Source organism: Colletes gigas, unplaced genomic scaffold (assembly GCF_013123115.1).
Source record: "Colletes gigas isolate AHSC1104 unplaced genomic scaffold, ASM1312311v1 Colletes_gigas_Sc00009, whole genome shotgun sequence".
In the NCBI taxonomy this organism is placed as follows: domain Eukaryota; kingdom Metazoa; phylum Arthropoda; class Insecta; order Hymenoptera; family Colletidae; genus Colletes; species Colletes gigas.
In genome coordinates, this window is record NW_025106638.1 from 7,727,506 (window position 1) to 7,745,189 (window position 17,684).

The following is a 17,684-nucleotide window of genomic DNA, read 5'->3' on the forward strand; positions in this document are numbered from 1 at the left end:
TTCGTGCTTACATTTTTTTCACAAATTTTCAATAATCAAAATAAATCTATCGAGCCACTTTTTAATTTAGGAATTTAAAAAATAATATAGTAGTAAAGGAAAATATTATTTAACGAGGACTATTTGGAGCAGCTGTTAAGAAGAAAACCTCCAAGATCATTTAAAATGAAAGGTAATTATCAAATGGAAAATAAAAGTTTCTATATTTTCCCATTATATCTTCACAAGAGTATGATATGGATTGACCAAGTTTTTCTTGGAGAAAGTGGAACCTAGTCAGTAATAAACAACAATCTATCTCTGTACATCTTTACATCACAATAATTATACCTATAATACATTAAAAGATACAGAATTTTAATATTTTACACGCATCATCAGGAACCTATATCATCTTTAAAAAAGCATAGACAGTTGGGATTCATCCCTATAAGTTCTTGTTTTACAATGATTAAAATCTCCATCTTCTTGCTATAATGGAGGTTATGAATAAATTAGGGAATCGAATTTCTTATGCATTCCACTTTACTTGTAACCCTGATCGTAATAATCTTTCAGCATCTGAACTTGCATCTGAACATAAGGTGGTTGCGTCAGAGACCAGAAAACTAAACTCGCGAAGAACCGATCCGTCTCTTCCGACTCTGGGTCTTTTCTTTGTTTCTCAGACTGTTCCTCGTCGTCGTAGACATTTTCTGGATCTAGTTCAGCTGCTTCGCAGGAGGACAGCCATTCCCGAACCCGTTCTTCGGGTACAGGCTCCCCTGCGATTGCTCTCATCGTCTCACTGATTTCTCTCACATCCAACGCGAGCTGAGATTGCACCTCCTCCTCTTCCTCCGTTCTTTGGTCCCCCATCAGATTCGTCCACGATCTGCGTATCTGATCCTGCTCCACGTCTAGCCAAGCTTCGTCGACGAAATCCATGCAGTCTTTCACGTCGTAGTCCGCGTAGAATTCCACAATACCGCGAGGAAGGTCTTTGATCCTCCTCAGCATGTTGTGCCTGAAAGACCTCTTCACCTTGGAAACGATCCCCTGACTCATCGGTTGCAGAGCCGCCGCCATCTTCTCCGGTATAAATATAACCTCTACGCTGTCGTCCTCCATTTGCAAATCTGCTGGTAGCGCGTGGACCGTGGAATTGTCCATCAACAACAGCACCTTGTCGCGGTTACCGTTCTCGAACTGGTGCTTGTTGACTGCTGGTTTGAAGTGGTTCTTCAGCCAGTTGACGAACACGTCCGTGGTCATCCGAGCGTTCTTCTGATCCTTGAACACGAGCGGCAATCGAGTCCAGCAATGCTTCAGGGATCTCGGTTTCTCGAAGTCGTAAATAAAAAGCGGCGGTAATTTGTGCGTGCCGGTTGCATTGGCGCAGAGTCCGACGGTGACACGATCGTTCTTTATTTTATTCTCGCAGACGTTACGTTCGCTCGCGTGGAACACCGTACGCAGGGGAAGAACCTTCCACAGCAGTCTCGTCTCCGCCATGTTGTACACGTTCTGAGGTTTTATGTCCTCCATCATCAGGCGCTGAAAGAAGTTTTGAGAGAATTGGCCCGACGTCATCGCGTCGGGCTCCGTGGTTGAGCAATGGTGGTGGTCGTACAAACGGATGTCGTAGCGATTTTTGAAGTTCCATACCCAACCGTTAGAGGCTCTGAACAAAGACGGCCCGCCAAACTCCTCGTGCAGTTCTTTTGCCTTCTTCTGGAGCAACGAGTTGCTAATTCGATCGCCCAAAGCGCGTCGTTGGAGGAACCAGGAGTACAAACGAGCCTCCAGTTCGTTCTGCAACGGTTTCCGGATCCTCCGTCTCTTGAAACCTTGCTTTGCCATCGACTGCGTCAAATGGCGTATTCGAACTTCGTTCCTTTTTATTCGGTGAATGGTCGCGGTCTTCACGCCGTACTCGTTGGCCAACACGGTATCCGGGACCCCGGTTTTCAGTTTCTGTATGACGTCCAGTCGTTGCTTCAGCGACAGCGTGACGCGTCTGCTTGACCCATTGGAGGACGACATCGAACGCTTCAACAACGCGCGGTTTCGGTTTCGAAGACTCGTAAGAACTGGTCTTCTGTCACAAACTACAAAACGTATGTCAGATGGACCCCATAGTCTTGCATCTGTATGTATTTTTAACAGAGTGTACAGAAAACTTCTCGTTAAAAGTCCGGATCTTTACCTCGATATAAGTGTGTATTTTCATTGGGGGAAAACCAACCATTGACGAGTTATAGAATAGACATTGCATGTGTCTATCTTATACCTCGTCTACGTTAAATTATAGATTATAAAAGTCGAGGGAAAAATCCGTCGTTATATCGAGGATTATTGTATTAATCGATAATGTATTTTCCTCTATATTTTACAATTTTTCATCCGTCAATTAATTCTTGAATTCTCATTTCATAAAACAAAGCGTCTCCGAATCAATATATTCTTAATTGTCTTATGGAATGTTCTATTATTTGAATATTAATCCCTATCCAAAATGGGACCGACATTGTATTGCAATTCGTGTGTCTAGTCCATGTCTAGTGTGTGTGTTAGCCCATTAGGTGTGTTTATAATTATTTCTTTGGAAATTTACCGTTACTTTCAATTTTATCTACTTTTTTAACTGCCACGTACAATCGTCATCGATCATTTTAGTTATTCCGAGGTCACGGAACAATAGTGCCGCCAACGGAGATATAATCGCTACTCGAATGCTACTTATGCGCAAGGTAGACGCACAAATTATTCACCAAGACGCAACACAACCTACAAACCTTGGCTTATCGGGTCCCCGTATCAATGTTGTGTAAATTTTATTCGCGGATAACAATGTTATATTCATTGGAAAACTAACTTTCATTTAGGTTTCATTCGTGAACTAGAATCCATCGTCGGATTTTTTAAAACGACGTTCAAGTTCGTTATTGGTGAATAAAGCTTGCCCGATTCCTTTTCATTTACTCACTTGGCAAAAACGCACGCGTCGACTCCGCAATCTGGATTCTGGAACGTGTAACAGGGTCGGCGAATAATCTTCTGCGCATCCACCTTGCGCACACGCAGCGACGATCGTTTTTCTGTTGGCGGCGCTAGAGTCTCGCGACCTTGTGACTACAATGGTTGCCGGCGTAAAGCGATTTAGATGGTACCGATAATTGTCAGGAGACCAGCCTTGAACTCTCCGTGCATTTAATCTGAGATCGATGTTTCAATAGCTTGTACAGAACGTACACTATTCGCGAAACATTGGAGGAACGCCATTTTTATCGAAAATTCGAAGATATAAACATTCAGACACACTTTAAGATATTCAACACATATAACACTTCACTTTCAAACACTTGATAAAACGAAATACATGATTATTACTCGCACAATTTAACGTCGTCCAAATATGAATATTATTTGGACTTATTTTCATTGGAAACTTTCACCAACCCATTCATAATACTCTCATGAAGATATATTAGTAATTAATTTTCATTACTATTTAATACCAATTTTGAATCTCTCAGTGGCCAAGGGATCATTATTTATACAGTCGCGTTGTATAAGCATAAACTGCGGTAAAAATGATACTGAAACACTTATCGAGGTTAAAATCCGAACTTTTAACGAGGAGTTTGTGTATAACGTATTTCGTAATGCATTCTGGTCTCAGAATTATTGTCCATACTATGCACATGCGCTGTAGTCGTTACCAATCAGTGTGTACATTCAACTGTATTCAACCAATCGGAAGCTGAAACCCACCGACCATGTGCTATAACATGGACAAGACTTTTAAGACCACGTTAACTTCTGTTAATTCATTTACGAACATCTTAACTTTGTAACTTAAAAAGAATGTAATTTATAAACAGTCGTCACGACGTTCAACTAACTTTGATTCACACTATTCACTACAAAAGGGTTCTTTCTCTCCGACAAACAAACAACGCCATTATAAGAAACAAACACATAACCTACTCTCCGTTCTCGATGGCTAATTAGAGAGAATGAGCGGGTACACGTAACCACAGACGAGGTATACGAGTAGACCATTCACTTTATGGACTTTCACGGCCCAATCTAACTGCCATACCGACCTGAAAATTCGGAGGTGATTTTAGCGGCCTCTTCTTATGGATGGCGGTTAGTTGAGAAACTATGCACTGAATTAGTATTGATGGGCAGACAGCTGTAGTGTGTGCGTAAATACATGTGAGTTGACTATGAAACGGATTAAAAAACACAATTTTCAAATGACCATAACACCTACAATAGTGAATATATTTCAATGAAACTTTTTTCTGGAGTAGAGCTTATGGGTACCTACAAGAAAGTATTATACAACTTTTTTGTAGGGCGTCAAATAAAATTACTAAAAATCAATTTTGAAGGAAAATCGACAGGGTGCTTAAATTTTTCGGCGAAATTAAGAAATTTCAAATCGTTCTAAAAAAATTATTTTAGGTTGCGGGGGGTCACAATCAGTTTTGGTGAATACACATACCCCCTAAAACCTACGCATTTTCGAGAAAAAAATTCATTACCGAAAATATAATGTGTGGTCAGGAACGTTTCTGTAATTTCAGTTTCTGTCTCACTTCCTCTTGTGTTCATTTGTGTAACCTGTTGGTAATATTGTGAGTGACACGTAAATGGTAATGGGGCTGTAGGGCCCCAGAAAAATGGGCCCAAAAAATACATTGGATGTAAGGTCTACTCATATACCTCGTTTGCGTCTACATCTCGTCTAGGCATCGGTCCGCCGTTCGCACTTTGCACGCGACAGCTATCTTAATCTCAAAAAAAGTGAGAAGTGCAGTGGTGCGTTCAGTGCATATTCCAGATCGACCATTCCTATTCTATTCTAAATTTCGTTCATATCTATGCCTCATCTGCATCAGAAGTGCACGAATCTCTTTATTGATCAAATATTACTCCATATTATTCAATGATTTTCACGAAGTATTTACGAATGTTACTTTATCAGTGCATTTTAAGTGTAGAAATCTGCAAGAGATAATATGCAGAGGCGACATCTTTCAATCGTATAAAAAAGAAGATATATATTATTAATTTGGAAGGTTTGATGCATCCGTGAAAGATTGGGGTCCTCACGATCGGAAAATGGCACGCGGATAGTAAGAATTATCAAGAAATATAATTAAAAGTATTCACGGCGAACGATCGTATCGAATAACGATGGCGTCGGCTTACATTAAAGATGAGCAAGGTAATAACCTTTTTCGCTCCCTTCAAACACTTCAGTTACTTCATCGAATGAACTATTTATAACCTGTAAGATGTAAACAACTTATATTGCTGAAAAATGTAAGCTGTATTCCGATACTTATTTTTTTCTACATCATGACTAAACATTGACAGATCCTTTCATATAAAATAAATATTCGGTTTAATGTAACTCATTGAAATCGATGTGAAAGAAATGTTTACATGTTTAATACGTTTTGATTTATGATATATTTTTTTTTTTTATAAACATTTTCATAGGTGGAACGTTTATCCCTGCTAGTCAACGCCCAGATGGCACATGGCGTAAGCCACGTCGTGTTAAAGATGGTTATATACCACAGGAAGAAGTCCCACTGTATGTGATAATTTATCAAATACTTACGCTAATGTTATCTTTCTTATATGTAATGTTCTTGTTATTTGTTGTTTCAGATATGAAAGCAAAGGTAAACAAACAAAAAATAAACCCATATATCCAATAGGTGCAAGTCCAGAATTCATTACTGAGCACAAAGCTAAACACGAAGCGCTACTAGCAGCCAAGAGTAAATCTATATCTGGCGTACAAGTTAAAACAGAAGTTAAAAAGAAAAAGAAAAAAAATAAAAATAAAACAACCGAACGTATAACAGAAGAGGTGGCTAAAATTAATATCTCAGAACCAGAACAAAAGAAAGAACCATTATTACACAATAACAAACTGCATATTAATACAAAGTCAATACCAAACGATCAAACTCCAATTCCAAAATCAAATGCCACAAATCAATTTGATACCGCAATACTAGAACCACAAAAAAGATTAAAAAATCTGAGGAAAAAAATTCGAGAAATCGAAACTTTGGAACAGAAAATAAAATCTGGATTGTTAAAAAATCCAGAAAAAGAAATACTTGATAAATTATCGAGAAAAGCAGAAATCTCGAAAGAGATAAAACGGTTAGAGGCAAGTCAATAGAAAAAGGGGGTTGAAGAAAGTATATTTGCACACTCTCATTGATCATCACTTTGTAGTTGTATCTAAACCAATGTGTGTTTCTTCAATTTTAAAACAATTTTAATACAATCTTACGCAATATCATACTTTCATCCTCTTTATACAGTAAAGGAATGGCAATATAGAAATGTACATTTATATCGAGATTAAAATCGAATACTAATGAATATAGCAACTAGAATGTCACTGTGTGAAAGACCAATCAATCAGATTTTAATAAAAATAAATTGTTTTTGCATACTACACGTTGTTTATGTCATTGGAAATAAATACTGCATCGATAAAAACAAAATTTATATTCATTTATTAAATTCCTAAGAACTATGCTAAAATACTAGGGACTTTACATTCTATCCACACTGATTATACTTCGTCAAGCGAGAACTTGCAACCAGAGATGCCAAACGGAGCCCCGGGTGCACTGGGGGCACCTCATTCCACTTTCTCACGCTATGCTAGATCACGCGTACGTGAGCTCGTAGAGTTTCGGAGAGTCGACAAAGGCAAACTGATACATGTCCTCTTTCTCGATTCTCCGAAGCTGCCCGAAGTAATTTCGGACCGTCTCGTGGGAGTCGAGAGAGGAAGGCTCACATTTGCCTGCCCATACAGTTTTACTTTCCGTCCTATGTAGACTAACATAAGCAATCTACTATCTACTAGTCCAATAAAATTCTGTTGTGGTCACGTGACTTTGATTAATTATGACCATTGTTTATACAGTCAATCTACCCCGAAGAATAGGGTAGAAGTTTAGAGTATAGGGTCTACCTCAATACTAGGTGCATGTAGTGTTACCAGACTGCAAACTATTGCCCAGAGGAAACTGCCCCACCATTTACGCACACTAATATATAGCTACATTTATATGACTTCCTGCGCTTCGAACAGCTTCGGCAATTTGAAAAAACAATGAATGTGAGCTTTTCCTTCTCACTTTCGAAACAAATAAAATATGATACGATTTCGAATCTCAATCAGTGCTACTAAACGACAAGACCGGTTATCAAATAATAGTCAGTAGTTGTTAGTGGTTCAATTGACCACTGATCTTTTTACTAGGTTATATGTATATAAATGGGGGGACAGTTCCCTCGTATTATCGGTCTGCCGTTTGGTAACAGGTCGAGGTCGAGACTTCAAATCGTATACCAATTGCAAATCAAATGCTAGCTGTTTTAAGAGTGAACAAGAAAGGCTTATATTTGTCTTCTTTCTCGAATTCCCGAGTTCGGTACAGAGAATATGAACATATACACATATAGGATTCCGCCATGTTCTTGGTTGCATTGTTGGTGCATCCACATGAAAGCTTGGCGACACAAAACTGGAGGAAGTGGATCAACTGCATAAACAACTGAATAAAGCATTCATTCTTATTGACTATAAAAATGTGGTAGATATTTCGAGTTTATAACTACGTACAGTTAATTGTATATCGAGTAACAAACGTGGAAAATGTAAATAAAATTCAACGGAATACCCTGGCAGGTTTTTCCCTTCATTAAATTCATATATATGATATACGATCATTTGTATTAGATACTATACTGTTTGTAATCAAAATGAAATTGGGTAGAATTGAATCAACGAAACGATCGCGGAACAGATTGAAGGAAACATTCGTCGGTGACCGTCCGTGAATAAATAATTAATGACATCAAATTAATTAAAGTTCAATGCCTCTCGGCAGTAAACCCGAATGTGTGAAGTGTGGGACTCAAGAGACCCCACTTTGGCACTCAACCGAAGCCGGTAACCTTTGTAATGCCTGTCTCGAAGAAGAAAGAAGTTCTGAGACGAATCCGAACGTTAGAAACGAAGAGGAGGATAAAGCAGGATCACTGAAGCCTACCAGAAGGAGTACAAGAATAACAAGATACTGCAATTCAAAGTCTGCTCTTCCACACAAAGTAGTCCCTAAAGGAAAAGGACGAAGAAATTTATTTAAAAAAACTGTACGTTTATCAAGATTTATCAGTTATTGAAAAACACAATCTACGTTGTCTCTTTTATTTTTAGCCGGTTAAAGCACCAACAGCTACAGCAACTCCGGTTACAAGTAATTTTGTATTTTACAAAGGTACTTACTTTCAAGTGGGTGATATAGTTTCTATGCAAGATATTGATGGAGGAATTTATTATGCTCAAATTCGTGGTTTACTCACAGATCAATATTGTGAGAAAAGTGCTGCTGTTACTTGGCTCTTACCTACCACATCAAGGTAATATATTAAAATATATATTAATTAGTTTGTTAATCTTGAAAAACAAAAAATGATAGAATTGTATACATATATATGTTTTTATTTTCAGCCCACCACCAGATAAAGGATTTAGTCCTGAAACATATATTATAGGTCTAGAAGAAGATCTTCCACGCAAACTGGAATGTATGGAATTTGTAATGCATGCACCATCAGATTACTACAAATTAAAAAATACACCATATCCACCACCACTGACAGAAAGAGGTACTGGATATATATGGACTACACTTAGAAATGAAATTACTACATCTAAAAAATAATTTTTTATTTTGCAATTTTGTTATTTCATAGCTATTAACAATTTTGTTCAATTTCTTAAGAATATAAAAAATAAATAATCCTATTTAAAAAAAATGATACAAAAGTAATTAACATACGTTTAGAATTCTTTAATGATCTTTAACAAATAAAAATTGACATGCAGTATTATAATATTTATTTGGTACTTGTTCGATACAATATAACAATATCTAGCATCTTTAATGATAACCGAATGAAGATGTTCATAAATGAGATAATGCTAATCTGTACTGCTTTGAACATAGCAATAAAAATTAAATTTTATGGAATTACATTATAATGAAAATATATTTTTTTTTTAGTATTATATAAGAATGATGGAAATTTTATTTAGTATAGTAGCAGTATGTTTATAAATCTATCTTTTTTTGAGTGAATATAGTATTTCAGTTACTTCAAATCCTTGTTTCCAAAGTCAAACATAAATACTCTTCTAAATTTCATAATAAAACTCTTCGGTATAAATAACCTTTAAGAGCATTAAAACCCAAAACGATCTTCATTCTTTAATTCTGGTACTGCCGAGATAGGATCATATGAAGAGTTTGCAGACAGTATTGGTGCATTTTCATTTGCTTGGAAGGAGGGGAAAAATACCCTTGTTGTGGTATTACTTGCACTTGAAATTGTAGAGGAAACCAGTCAGCTTGGGGCCAACGAAGTAACGGCTGGTCAGAATTTGAGATCTTTTATAGCTTGTGGCAAGTCAGGTAACTTCATATCCTTTATCTGTTGCGGTATATTCATATTCTTGACAGCAGAAACAGCACGCGCTGGTGCTGCTGTGATTCCTGCCTGCACATACCATATGGATGGAAAAAATGGAAAACGGAAAAATTTTAAGGATTTTTTAACTAAAATTATTTAGTAAAAGTAAAGACAAATGAGTAGCTACGCAATACATATTTTATTCTTAGAGCATAGCGACGTATACATTTGCATTAAGGCACTGTTATCCGAGCAGACATTTACAAACGAGAGCACCGTCATGCGTGTTATGAGTATTTATTTTGTAAAGCTACGAAAGATTTGTTTTGAAATTCTTGGTGAAATAGAAAAAAAAAAGGGATCGAATAAACTATACAAAGGAATGAAAGTGTACAAAAAATGGTCTGATTTCTTTACTGCCGATTTACTTAGGGAAGGGGCCCCAGAAGGACAAACGGACGAGGTGAGCAAGATCGTCCTGATTTGTAAGTTCCCTAAAATTCATGTTAGGTCAATCAGTCCTACCACCATATGAAACTGCTCTACAAAACATTCCAATGCATGCATAGCTAACGCATAAATTGCTATAGGCTGTTAACTTCTTCAAGCTCAGATAGCTACTCTTGATGAAGTTTAATGTCACTTTACTTATGGTTTTATTTTACAAACATAATTTTTATTAGATTAAAGTCACATTGGGCCCAAACAGTTAAGGGATGTTTACACAGCTTAGTCATTGCAACTATGACTAACCAAGTTAAACTTTATCACAGTGCATTGCTATTTTATGTATAAAATTTGGTATCTTTGATACTCATAAACTATACAACAAAAGCTTAAGACGTACAAACATGTATTTATCTGTTAAATATTAACAATAAAAATCTACTTACCTCTTGCTTTTCCAATTTATTTTGATCTTCAATTCTTGTAAGTATTTCGGTCATATTAGTCTCTAAAACCATTCCACCCATCACTAATTCATTAAGTATATAGTGAACTTTATCTACATGAAAGATAAGATCCAATTCGCAAACATTTTCAAAACATTTATCCAATGTTTCAACGAAGACTTGTATTAAGTCTAAGATTCCCAACTCTGATTCTGAACTATCAACACAGAATACAAAGTATAGTGTTGCATAATGTCGATAAATCAACTTGTAATCTGATCCACCGATTAAACTTCCACCTTCCAAAAAATTACAAACATTATCATCTCTTTTTGAAACTAGTTGAAATGTTTCTTTTATTATCTGTTGTTGCATATCCTCATTCTGAAGGGAAAAGTAAGACACTTTCTATTTAATCTAGCAATGGCTAACAGAAATAACAAAATTTAACTACTTTGTTATACTTACAAAGTATTGATAAAACTTCGAAAGTCGAGGTTTTCCATGATTATTAAACACTAAAATTGCCTTAATCATGACTAATAATCAGTTAACGAGATGAACGGTGATTTCGTTTTTTCTGTATCGAAAATATATGTTCATTTATACATATACAAGCCGGTTAAAATTTCGAATCTCGATGTTCACAATGTGACAAAAATATAACTAACTTTTTCTGAACATTACGGTATCGAAGAAATTCGTATTCATTACCGGTTTAATTGGCATAAAAATAACGATACAAATTAAACCAATAAATGGTTCACCTTACAACAATTAACATACTCAAACCTCATTATAAACTTTATGTACTTCCTACTTCCTTTTAATTTTCGTAAAATATTCTTACAAATGGTATTATACAACTGTCAATTAAAAAACTTTACTGTTTTATAAACTATAGCGATTAAATGCCAATTTTTCAATGTTGATCCACAACTCAAGAAACAACTGACGTTGCCACTGATCCAACTGAACGTGCTACGTAGCCCTCTGGTGGTATCAAAATTATCAGGTGGTATCAGTGTACCAGCGTCACACCGATACCCAGGGGAAACTGCCCCACCACTAGCATCCTGATGACAGCCACGTGTACGTGAGCTCCCACGCTTCGTACAACTTCGGCGATTCGAGAAGGAAGACGAATGTGAGCTTTTTCTTCTCGTTCTTGAAACAGCTAAAATTTGATTTGCGTCAACCGGCACACGGTTTTAAGTCTCGACTGCTTAGGCATTTTTATTTCCCAACCTATGTATGTCTATTATTATTATTGTACCATTAACGGGCTACAGAATAGCCCTATCATGCCGTTTAGTAACACTGGTCAAAACTCGAAATTGTGTGCCGGTTTACGCAAATCGGATTTTAATCATTTCGAGAGCAAGAAGGAAAGATTCGCATTCGCCTTCTTTCTCGAATTGCCGAAGCTGCCCGAGGCACTGGAGCTCATGTACACGTGACTGTGCATTAGTGTGCGTAAATGTGGTCAAGAAGGTTAGTTACTTGGCCACGAAAGAATTTTTCTGACAAACCGTTTCAATGTAATTCGTGTCTTTATCGTGTATTGGGACGGATGGAAAACAACTGTGGCGTAAATGCTCCTTTCATTTTCTTTTTTTTGTGTCTTGTCCACTGAAATGTGTTAACAAAATTTTATAATACTCTTCGATGAATCGTAAGTCCTAACTTACGATAGAAGTAAATGGAGATCTGTCAAATGCAGCGTAGTAACGTAGTCATCGCATCTCAAAGGTAAGATTGTTTACAAAGTACACGTTTAACTTGACAGTTGTATTGCAACTTTTCTATCTAATTTTCGTTATACTGTACATTATGATTCGATAAAAAAAAAAAAAACAATCGTTCGAACGTCCGTGAAAATGGATAATACTTTTATACAAAAATCATAGAGATGACATTTCGTACAGAATGCATTTTATTTACCTTGGTGATTTATTGATGTATGCTTAATTTAGTTGAACAAATTTACGTCGCTCTTCAACAATAACATGTTTTTAAAAGAAATTATTGCGAAAAATTCCATCCATATCATAAGAATTGCTTCACTGTTGTCTTTAAGTTTCTAATAAAATTTAATTTATTATCGCGTTTATTTCTAAAACATTATTACAAGTATTTGTTGGTTTTTTAAATAATTACTTTTCTTTCATAATATATATGTATATTCCAAAGATGATTAATACATTGTTTTGAAATAAGAAAATTATAGAGATAAAATCACATTACATTTAGTACAGTTTATAGATTCGTATTTTATAAACTTGATATAAGAAAAGATATGTTATTTGTACTTAGATGGACAGATTGCGACTCTTGCCATTGGAATTGCCATCAGCCACCAATATAAACAATAATGGAACAATTAAGGGAAGAATATCATTTGTTCGGCGATTAGCAGTAGGATTTGTTATTTTGGCTACACTAGGTTTATTATATGTGCCAGCGTATCATTCTGTCCAAAGCCCATTTTCAGGCTTAGGTGAGAATCCGTCCCCTGCAAAGTCTAATGGTGTTTCGCACTTGGTAGCCTCAGTTGGTATGCATTCACTAACATTGCTCGAAATCCTATTGCAATATAAACTAACCGGTCTTGTTAATTGATTTTGCTTTCACTTTCTTTCCTAATTATTGATTGATATTGAACTTAAATTATCTTTGGAATCTACTAATGTAAGATTAAATATAATTTCTGATAGATGTATTTTATATACAAGAATATTTATACATTATAAGTAAAAAAAAGAAACAATCAATAAAATAAGTATCATTATTGTGATAGTAATTATAGGTAATTTGTTTTATATTATAATGAATAAATTTCAGCAAGAAATAAAAATAAATATAAATAGTAGAGTGAGTACTAGCACAAATCATATAACTTTTCTTCTCCTGATTATTTATTATAGTGTGCTTGAGTGATGCTGAAGTTGAATGAATATTTATATCTATTAGCATGAACAAAGTCAGAATTTAAGGGAAAGAATTTGTCTGATTATAGTTTAATTTATAGATTTAGAACAAAATATTTTCTAAAAAACCATTTACAGCACAGCTGCCAGGATGGGCATATAATACTTCAAGAGATCTTTGTACATATATACATCCAGAGAATACAACCTCAGTTTTAAATCCTACTGGCATTTGTTCTCCACCACCATATCTCCTAATTGTTATTTGTTCAGCCGTTATGAATATCAAAGCCCGTTCAGCTATAAGAAATACTTGGGCTAACAGAAATAATTTAGATAGTGTATATAATTCAACGGTAAAGGTAGCGTTTCTTTTGGGACAAAGTGACAACGATACACTTAATGTGCGTACTTGTATACAGTAAGGGGTTTTTAACCGTTTGAGTACCAGAGGTCTAAAAAAACACGATCGAAAAAAACCGAACAGCGTAAGAGCGTTATCTGAATGGGATACGAACAGATTCAAGTGGCGCGATAGCGCTTGTCTTAATCTATGTTTGCTAATACATTTTTAATTTGTAACTTATTATTTTATGAAATATGTATACATATACATATACAAATATATATACATATACAGGGTGTTCGACCACCCCTGGGAAAAATTTTAATGAGGGATCCTAGAGACCAAAATAAGACGAAAATCAAAAATACCAATTTGTTGATGGAAGCTTCGTTAAAAAGTTATGAACAATTAAATTCAAAATTTTCAAATCGTTCTGGAAAAATTATTTTCGGTTGCGGGGGTCAATTACAATCATTTTTGGTGAATAGACATACCCCGAAATCCCGCGCATTTTCGAGAAAAAAATTCAGTACGGGCGGAAGTTTAAACGTTAATAACTTTTTAACAAAGCCTCCATCAACAAATTGGTATTCTTCATTATCGTCTTATTTTGGCCTCTAGAATCTCCCATTAAATTTTTTCCCAGGGTTGGCCGAGCACCCTGTATACTATTAATTTATGATAGGTAAGAACGAAATACAAAATGTATTACTTGGATTACTTATATACGAAATAATAGCGATGCGACATGCATCTGAAAAGTTGAGCGCGCTTCATCCGATTCGCTGGTTTTTTCTACATGAAATCTGAAGAGCGGGAAAGCGGCGCGTGGGACTCAAACGGTTAATAAATAAAAGTTTATATAACAAATTTGAAAATAAATTATTTTACAGAGTATAATAGCTGAAGAAAATCACCAATTCAATGATATTATTCAAGAAAAATTTTATGATACATATAACAATTTAACATTAAAGTCTGTCATGATGTTAAAATGGATAACATCAAATTGTGGTCAAGCTAAATACCTCATGAAAACAGACGATGACATGTTTGTAAATATTCCTACTTTGCTGAAAACATTACACTCAAGATCACAAGCTACCAATACGTTATTAGGTTCTCTTATTTGCAATGCAAAACCTATTTTAGACCCAAATAACAAATGGTAAGTAATAATTTACCATGGAATAAATACATGTAATAAAATGTATAGATGTAGTCCACATCAATGTGTTTATATAGGTATGCACCAAAATATATGTATTCAGAGAAAGTATATCCTAATTATTTATCGGGTACGGGGTATGTGATGAGTCTAGATGTGGCATTTAAGTTGTATCAAACAGCATTAACAACACCACTGCTTCATTTAGAAGATGTTTATATCACTGGTCTTTGTGCAAAACATGCAAAAATACGGCCTGTAAATCATCCTGGTTTTAGTTATGTTCCAAGGAAATTAGATCCTTGTATATTAAAAAATGTTATTACAACACATAAAGTTAATGTGTCTAATATGTATGTGATATGGAACAAATTAATTGATACAAATCTTTCTTGCAGTAATCATTCTCATACTGATAAAAAATCAGTTACCTTGAGCAGAAATGGTAGGAATGTTGGATACTATATAGTGAAAAGGAGAACCATCAATAAATGTGTATAAAATAATTCAAACTTTTAAACATTAACCCCTTGCCTTACGATTTAATTTCCAACTGTGCGTGCCAAAAGCGACACCAAGGTTTGGCCCGGTAGACTTATCACATCTCTGAGATGTCTTATTCATGTTTGGCCGGGTAGACTTATCACGTCTCTGAGACGTCATTGTAAGCTAAGGGGTTAAACTTGTTATTTATTTTTGATTTAATGTTTGTTAAGAATTACTAAATCAATTAATACTAAAAGAAGTTTTTAAATAGGACATTTAGTATTTTCTCTTGATAATCACAAGAGGTACTTGTATTAGAATTATTAATTAATCTGAATATGTTTTTATACTTTTGAATTTTTAAATGTCATAAATTTTTGTACCAGTTTCTTTCCTTTATTCTATTGTCTCGATCATGCATATTTACTGCAAGAAGGACTTGTACTGACATTTAGTAAATAATTAAAGGTTTTATACACTATTTTTCCATTTGAACAGTAGTAGGTCTTAAGAAAATGCTGTCAATTAGATTTCCTGTATAAGTAGTAACTTTTTTGCCTACTTATATGAAACTTTGACGAGTAAGTACTGAACACTTGTCTGACTATTGTGTAATAAAATTAGGAATTTCATTTTAATCAAAAGATTTACTTTAAACTCCAGATATTTGATATTTTATCAGCTTCTTCCCATAAATATTACAATGGTATAAGTTTATATAGATTACATAAAAACGTTGTTAAAAAGATCTATTAGTAAATGTCGTGCATACAAAACTATTGGCAAAAGTAGTTGATTTTAGTAGAACTATTTGAGTTACGAACTTTTTATTTACTTATTTAACCAAAAACTATTTTAAAAATTACGGTGCAAGTTTCAAATACAGCCGTTTTTGTTATAACAGTATTTAAAAATCGCGATTTATAAACATGTAAATTATTAGAAGTGGCTGTTTTATATTTATAACAGAATATATCTGAAACTATATGATATTAATTATGATAATTTTACATAATGAATTTCGTAGCATAATTAAAACTTGTGTATGGTAAAGATCAAGATTATCAAGTGTTTTCCTCCACTTTATCATGCTTCCTTTACAATCTAATTAATCTTAGTAGTTTTAGTTAGGTACTGATAAGTTTCGAAATTTAATAAGACTTGAATGTTTGTATTTTCTATTGAGCAATGTATTTACATTCTATGTTATGATAAAATATCTCCGATGTTTACTATAAGTAATATATAAAATTACATTCATATTTTAGAAAAAGCTTGTAATATTCAATACAATTTTTTAACGATCGTATTTATATCAGTAAGCATAATGATACAACAAAAAATATATAAAACATATTATAAGTGTATTACACAACACTTATTGCCTAAATAAAATGAAGTTTCTCTTCAGAATAAATATTTGACCTTTACACGTTCTAGAAAAATTGTTATGTGAATATATACATATATATTTTGCTATTTATACTTAATCTCGATAGTTTTTCATAGTTGATTCCTTTTAAAAACTTTCTGTAAATTTGTATATTCTGTATGCTACTTATAAAATAACATCGATATTTTGTCATGATTATGTATTGTAATTATTTACAAAGTTAAATTATATAGTTTATGATTTTAATAGCTGTTATTTATTGGTATGATAACGAGTAATAAGTTCATTTATCCAGTTCTTTGATGAATGTATCTTGTACATAATATCATTATCTACGATATTTATTTATAAGTATCAACGATATGCATTTAATAATTAAGAATTTAATGTAGCCTAATGTATGCTATAATTACATAATATAAAATTTTATAAGAGGTCATTATAATGCATCAGTTAAGACTAATAATGGTGATTATGACGATGATAAAAATGATAATCATATTTCTAATACTCTGAGTAATTGAATTAATTATCATCTGGTTAATGATCATGAAATGTAAATAAAAGTGTGTTTCTTGCTGATCCTATTACAAGATATATAATTAATGTATCAATAGTCAAATCAATTACTAACACAATTAATTAATACAAATTCAGATTTTAATAATCATTAAATTTGTTGAGTGAGATCCATTCACTATTGTAAATGAAATTAAGATTATTAATGACTCTATGGAGTATCTTAGTGGCCTTAGGAAATTCGTTTTATTTTGTACAAATACATCGCTCGAAAACTTCTAACACATTGCAAAATTTGGTGCTAAATAGCAATTTAATTATACATTTATCATATATATTCTTTTACAAGTCGTTGTTTAATTTTTAAACAAACTCGATTCTCCGTAACAAAAATACTATATTTTTTAATAACAAGTTTTTATTGAAAATA

General features: G+C 34.0%; 5 protein-coding genes across 6 annotated transcripts; 3 read left to right on the top strand and 2 right to left on the bottom strand.

The window, feature by feature from the left end:
* Window positions 1–515: 515 nt before the first annotated feature.
* LOC122397115 (jerky protein homolog-like) lies at window positions 516–3,083 on the bottom strand. The gene is made up of 2 exons (XM_043396011.1): window positions 2,969–3,083; window positions 516–2,090 (listed from the first exon to the last, which is right to left on the bottom strand). The coding sequence occupies exons 1-2, from the start codon at window positions 3,045–3,047 to the stop codon at window positions 526–528; spliced, it is 1,644 nt and encodes a 547-aa protein (XP_043251946.1). The 5' UTR covers window positions 3,048–3,083; the 3' UTR covers window positions 516–525.
* A 1,678-nt stretch (window positions 3,084–4,761) lies between these two features.
* Window positions 4,762–6,441, top strand: LOC122397315 (partner of Y14 and mago). The gene is made up of 3 exons (XM_043396427.1): window positions 4,762–5,224; window positions 5,503–5,599; window positions 5,677–6,441. The coding sequence occupies exons 1-3, from the start codon at window positions 5,194–5,196 to the stop codon at window positions 6,200–6,202; spliced, it is 654 nt and encodes a 217-aa protein (XP_043252362.1). The 5' UTR covers window positions 4,762–5,193; the 3' UTR covers window positions 6,203–6,441.
* Window positions 6,442–7,616: 1,175 nt separating this feature from the next.
* Window positions 7,617–8,771, top strand: LOC122397327 (GATA zinc finger domain-containing protein 1). The gene is made up of 3 exons (XM_043396443.1): window positions 7,617–8,199; window positions 8,264–8,466; window positions 8,558–8,771. Exons 1-3 carry the CDS (start codon window positions 7,921–7,923, stop codon window positions 8,769–8,771), a joined length of 696 nt encoding a protein of 231 aa, XP_043252378.1. The 5' UTR covers window positions 7,617–7,920.
* Window positions 8,772–9,158: 387 nt separating this feature from the next.
* LOC122397249 (AP-3 complex subunit sigma-2) lies at window positions 9,159–11,352 on the bottom strand. Its single transcript, XM_043396294.1, has 4 exons — window positions 11,084–11,352; window positions 10,881–10,992; window positions 10,413–10,796; window positions 9,159–9,606 (listed from the first exon to the last, which is right to left on the bottom strand). The coding sequence occupies exons 2-4, from the start codon at window positions 10,947–10,949 to the stop codon at window positions 9,484–9,486; spliced, it is 576 nt and encodes a 191-aa protein (XP_043252229.1). The 5' UTR covers window positions 10,950–10,992; window positions 11,084–11,352; the 3' UTR covers window positions 9,159–9,483.
* A 545-nt stretch (window positions 11,353–11,897) lies between these two features.
* LOC122397354 (beta-1,3-galactosyltransferase 1-like) lies at window positions 11,898–16,257 on the top strand. 2 transcript variants are annotated; one of them, XM_043396476.1, is made up of 5 exons: window positions 11,898–12,164; window positions 12,729–12,969; window positions 13,481–13,746; window positions 14,582–14,856; window positions 14,934–16,257. In XM_043396476.1, exons 2-5 carry the CDS (start codon window positions 12,729–12,731, stop codon window positions 15,355–15,357), a joined length of 1,206 nt encoding a protein of 401 aa, XP_043252411.1. In that variant the 5' UTR covers window positions 11,898–12,164; the 3' UTR covers window positions 15,358–16,257. The 2 variants fall into 2 exon arrangements, with proteins under 2 accessions (XP_043252411.1, XP_043252412.1); XM_043396477.1 differs by having other exon boundaries at window positions 12,729–12,912.
* The last annotated feature ends 1,427 nt before the right edge of the window (window positions 16,258–17,684 follow it).

Excerpts from the sequence above, each read along its gene's own strand:
- LOC122397315 (XM_043396427.1), top strand. The coding sequence starts at position 5,194 with ATGGCGTCGGCTTACATTAAAGATGAGCAAG. Across the intron at positions 5,225-5,502 it reads TTACATTAAAGATGAGCAAG|GTGGAACGTTTATCCCTGCT; the intron begins GTAATAACCTTT and ends ACATTTTCATAG. Across the intron at positions 5,600-5,676 it reads CCACAGGAAGAAGTCCCACT|ATATGAAAGCAAAGGTAAAC; the intron begins GTATGTGATAAT and ends TTGTTGTTTCAG.
- LOC122397354 (XM_043396476.1), top strand. The coding sequence starts at position 12,729 with ATGGACAGATTGCGACTCTTGCCATTGGAATTGCCATCAGCCACCAAT. Across the intron at positions 13,747-14,581 it reads GTGACAACGATACACTTAAT|AGTATAATAGCTGAAGAAAA; the intron begins GTGCGTACTTGT and ends ATTATTTTACAG. Across the intron at positions 14,857-14,933 it reads TTAGACCCAAATAACAAATG|GTATGCACCAAAATATATGT; the intron begins GTAAGTAATAAT and ends GTGTTTATATAG.
- LOC122397115 (XM_043396011.1), bottom strand. The coding sequence starts at position 3,047 with ATGCGCAGAAGATTATTCGCCGACCCTGTTACACGTTCCAGAATCCAG. Across the intron at positions 2,091-2,968 it reads GACGCGTGCGTTTTTGCCAA|TTTGTGACAGAAGACCAGTT; the intron begins GTGAGTAAATGA and ends TACGTTTTGTAG.
- LOC122397249 (XM_043396294.1), bottom strand. The coding sequence starts at position 10,949 with ATGATTAAGGCAATTTTAGTGTTTAATAATCATGGAAAACCTCGACTT. Across the intron at positions 10,797-10,880 it reads CGAAGTTTTATCAATACTTT|AATGAGGATATGCAACAACA; the intron begins GTAAGTATAACA and ends TTTTCCCTTCAG. Across the intron at positions 9,607-10,412 it reads ATAAATTGGAAAAGCAAGAG|GCAGGAATCACAGCAGCACC; the intron begins GTAAGTAGATTT and ends TGGTATGTGCAG.
- LOC122397327 (XM_043396443.1), top strand. The coding sequence starts at position 7,921 with ATGCCTCTCGGCAGTAAACCCGAATGTGTGAAGTGTGGGACTCAAGAG. Across the intron at positions 8,200-8,263 it reads GAAATTTATTTAAAAAAACT|CCGGTTAAAGCACCAACAGC; the intron begins GTACGTTTATCA and ends TTTTATTTTTAG. Across the intron at positions 8,467-8,557 it reads CTCTTACCTACCACATCAAG|CCCACCACCAGATAAAGGAT; the intron begins GTAATATATTAA and ends TTTTATTTTCAG.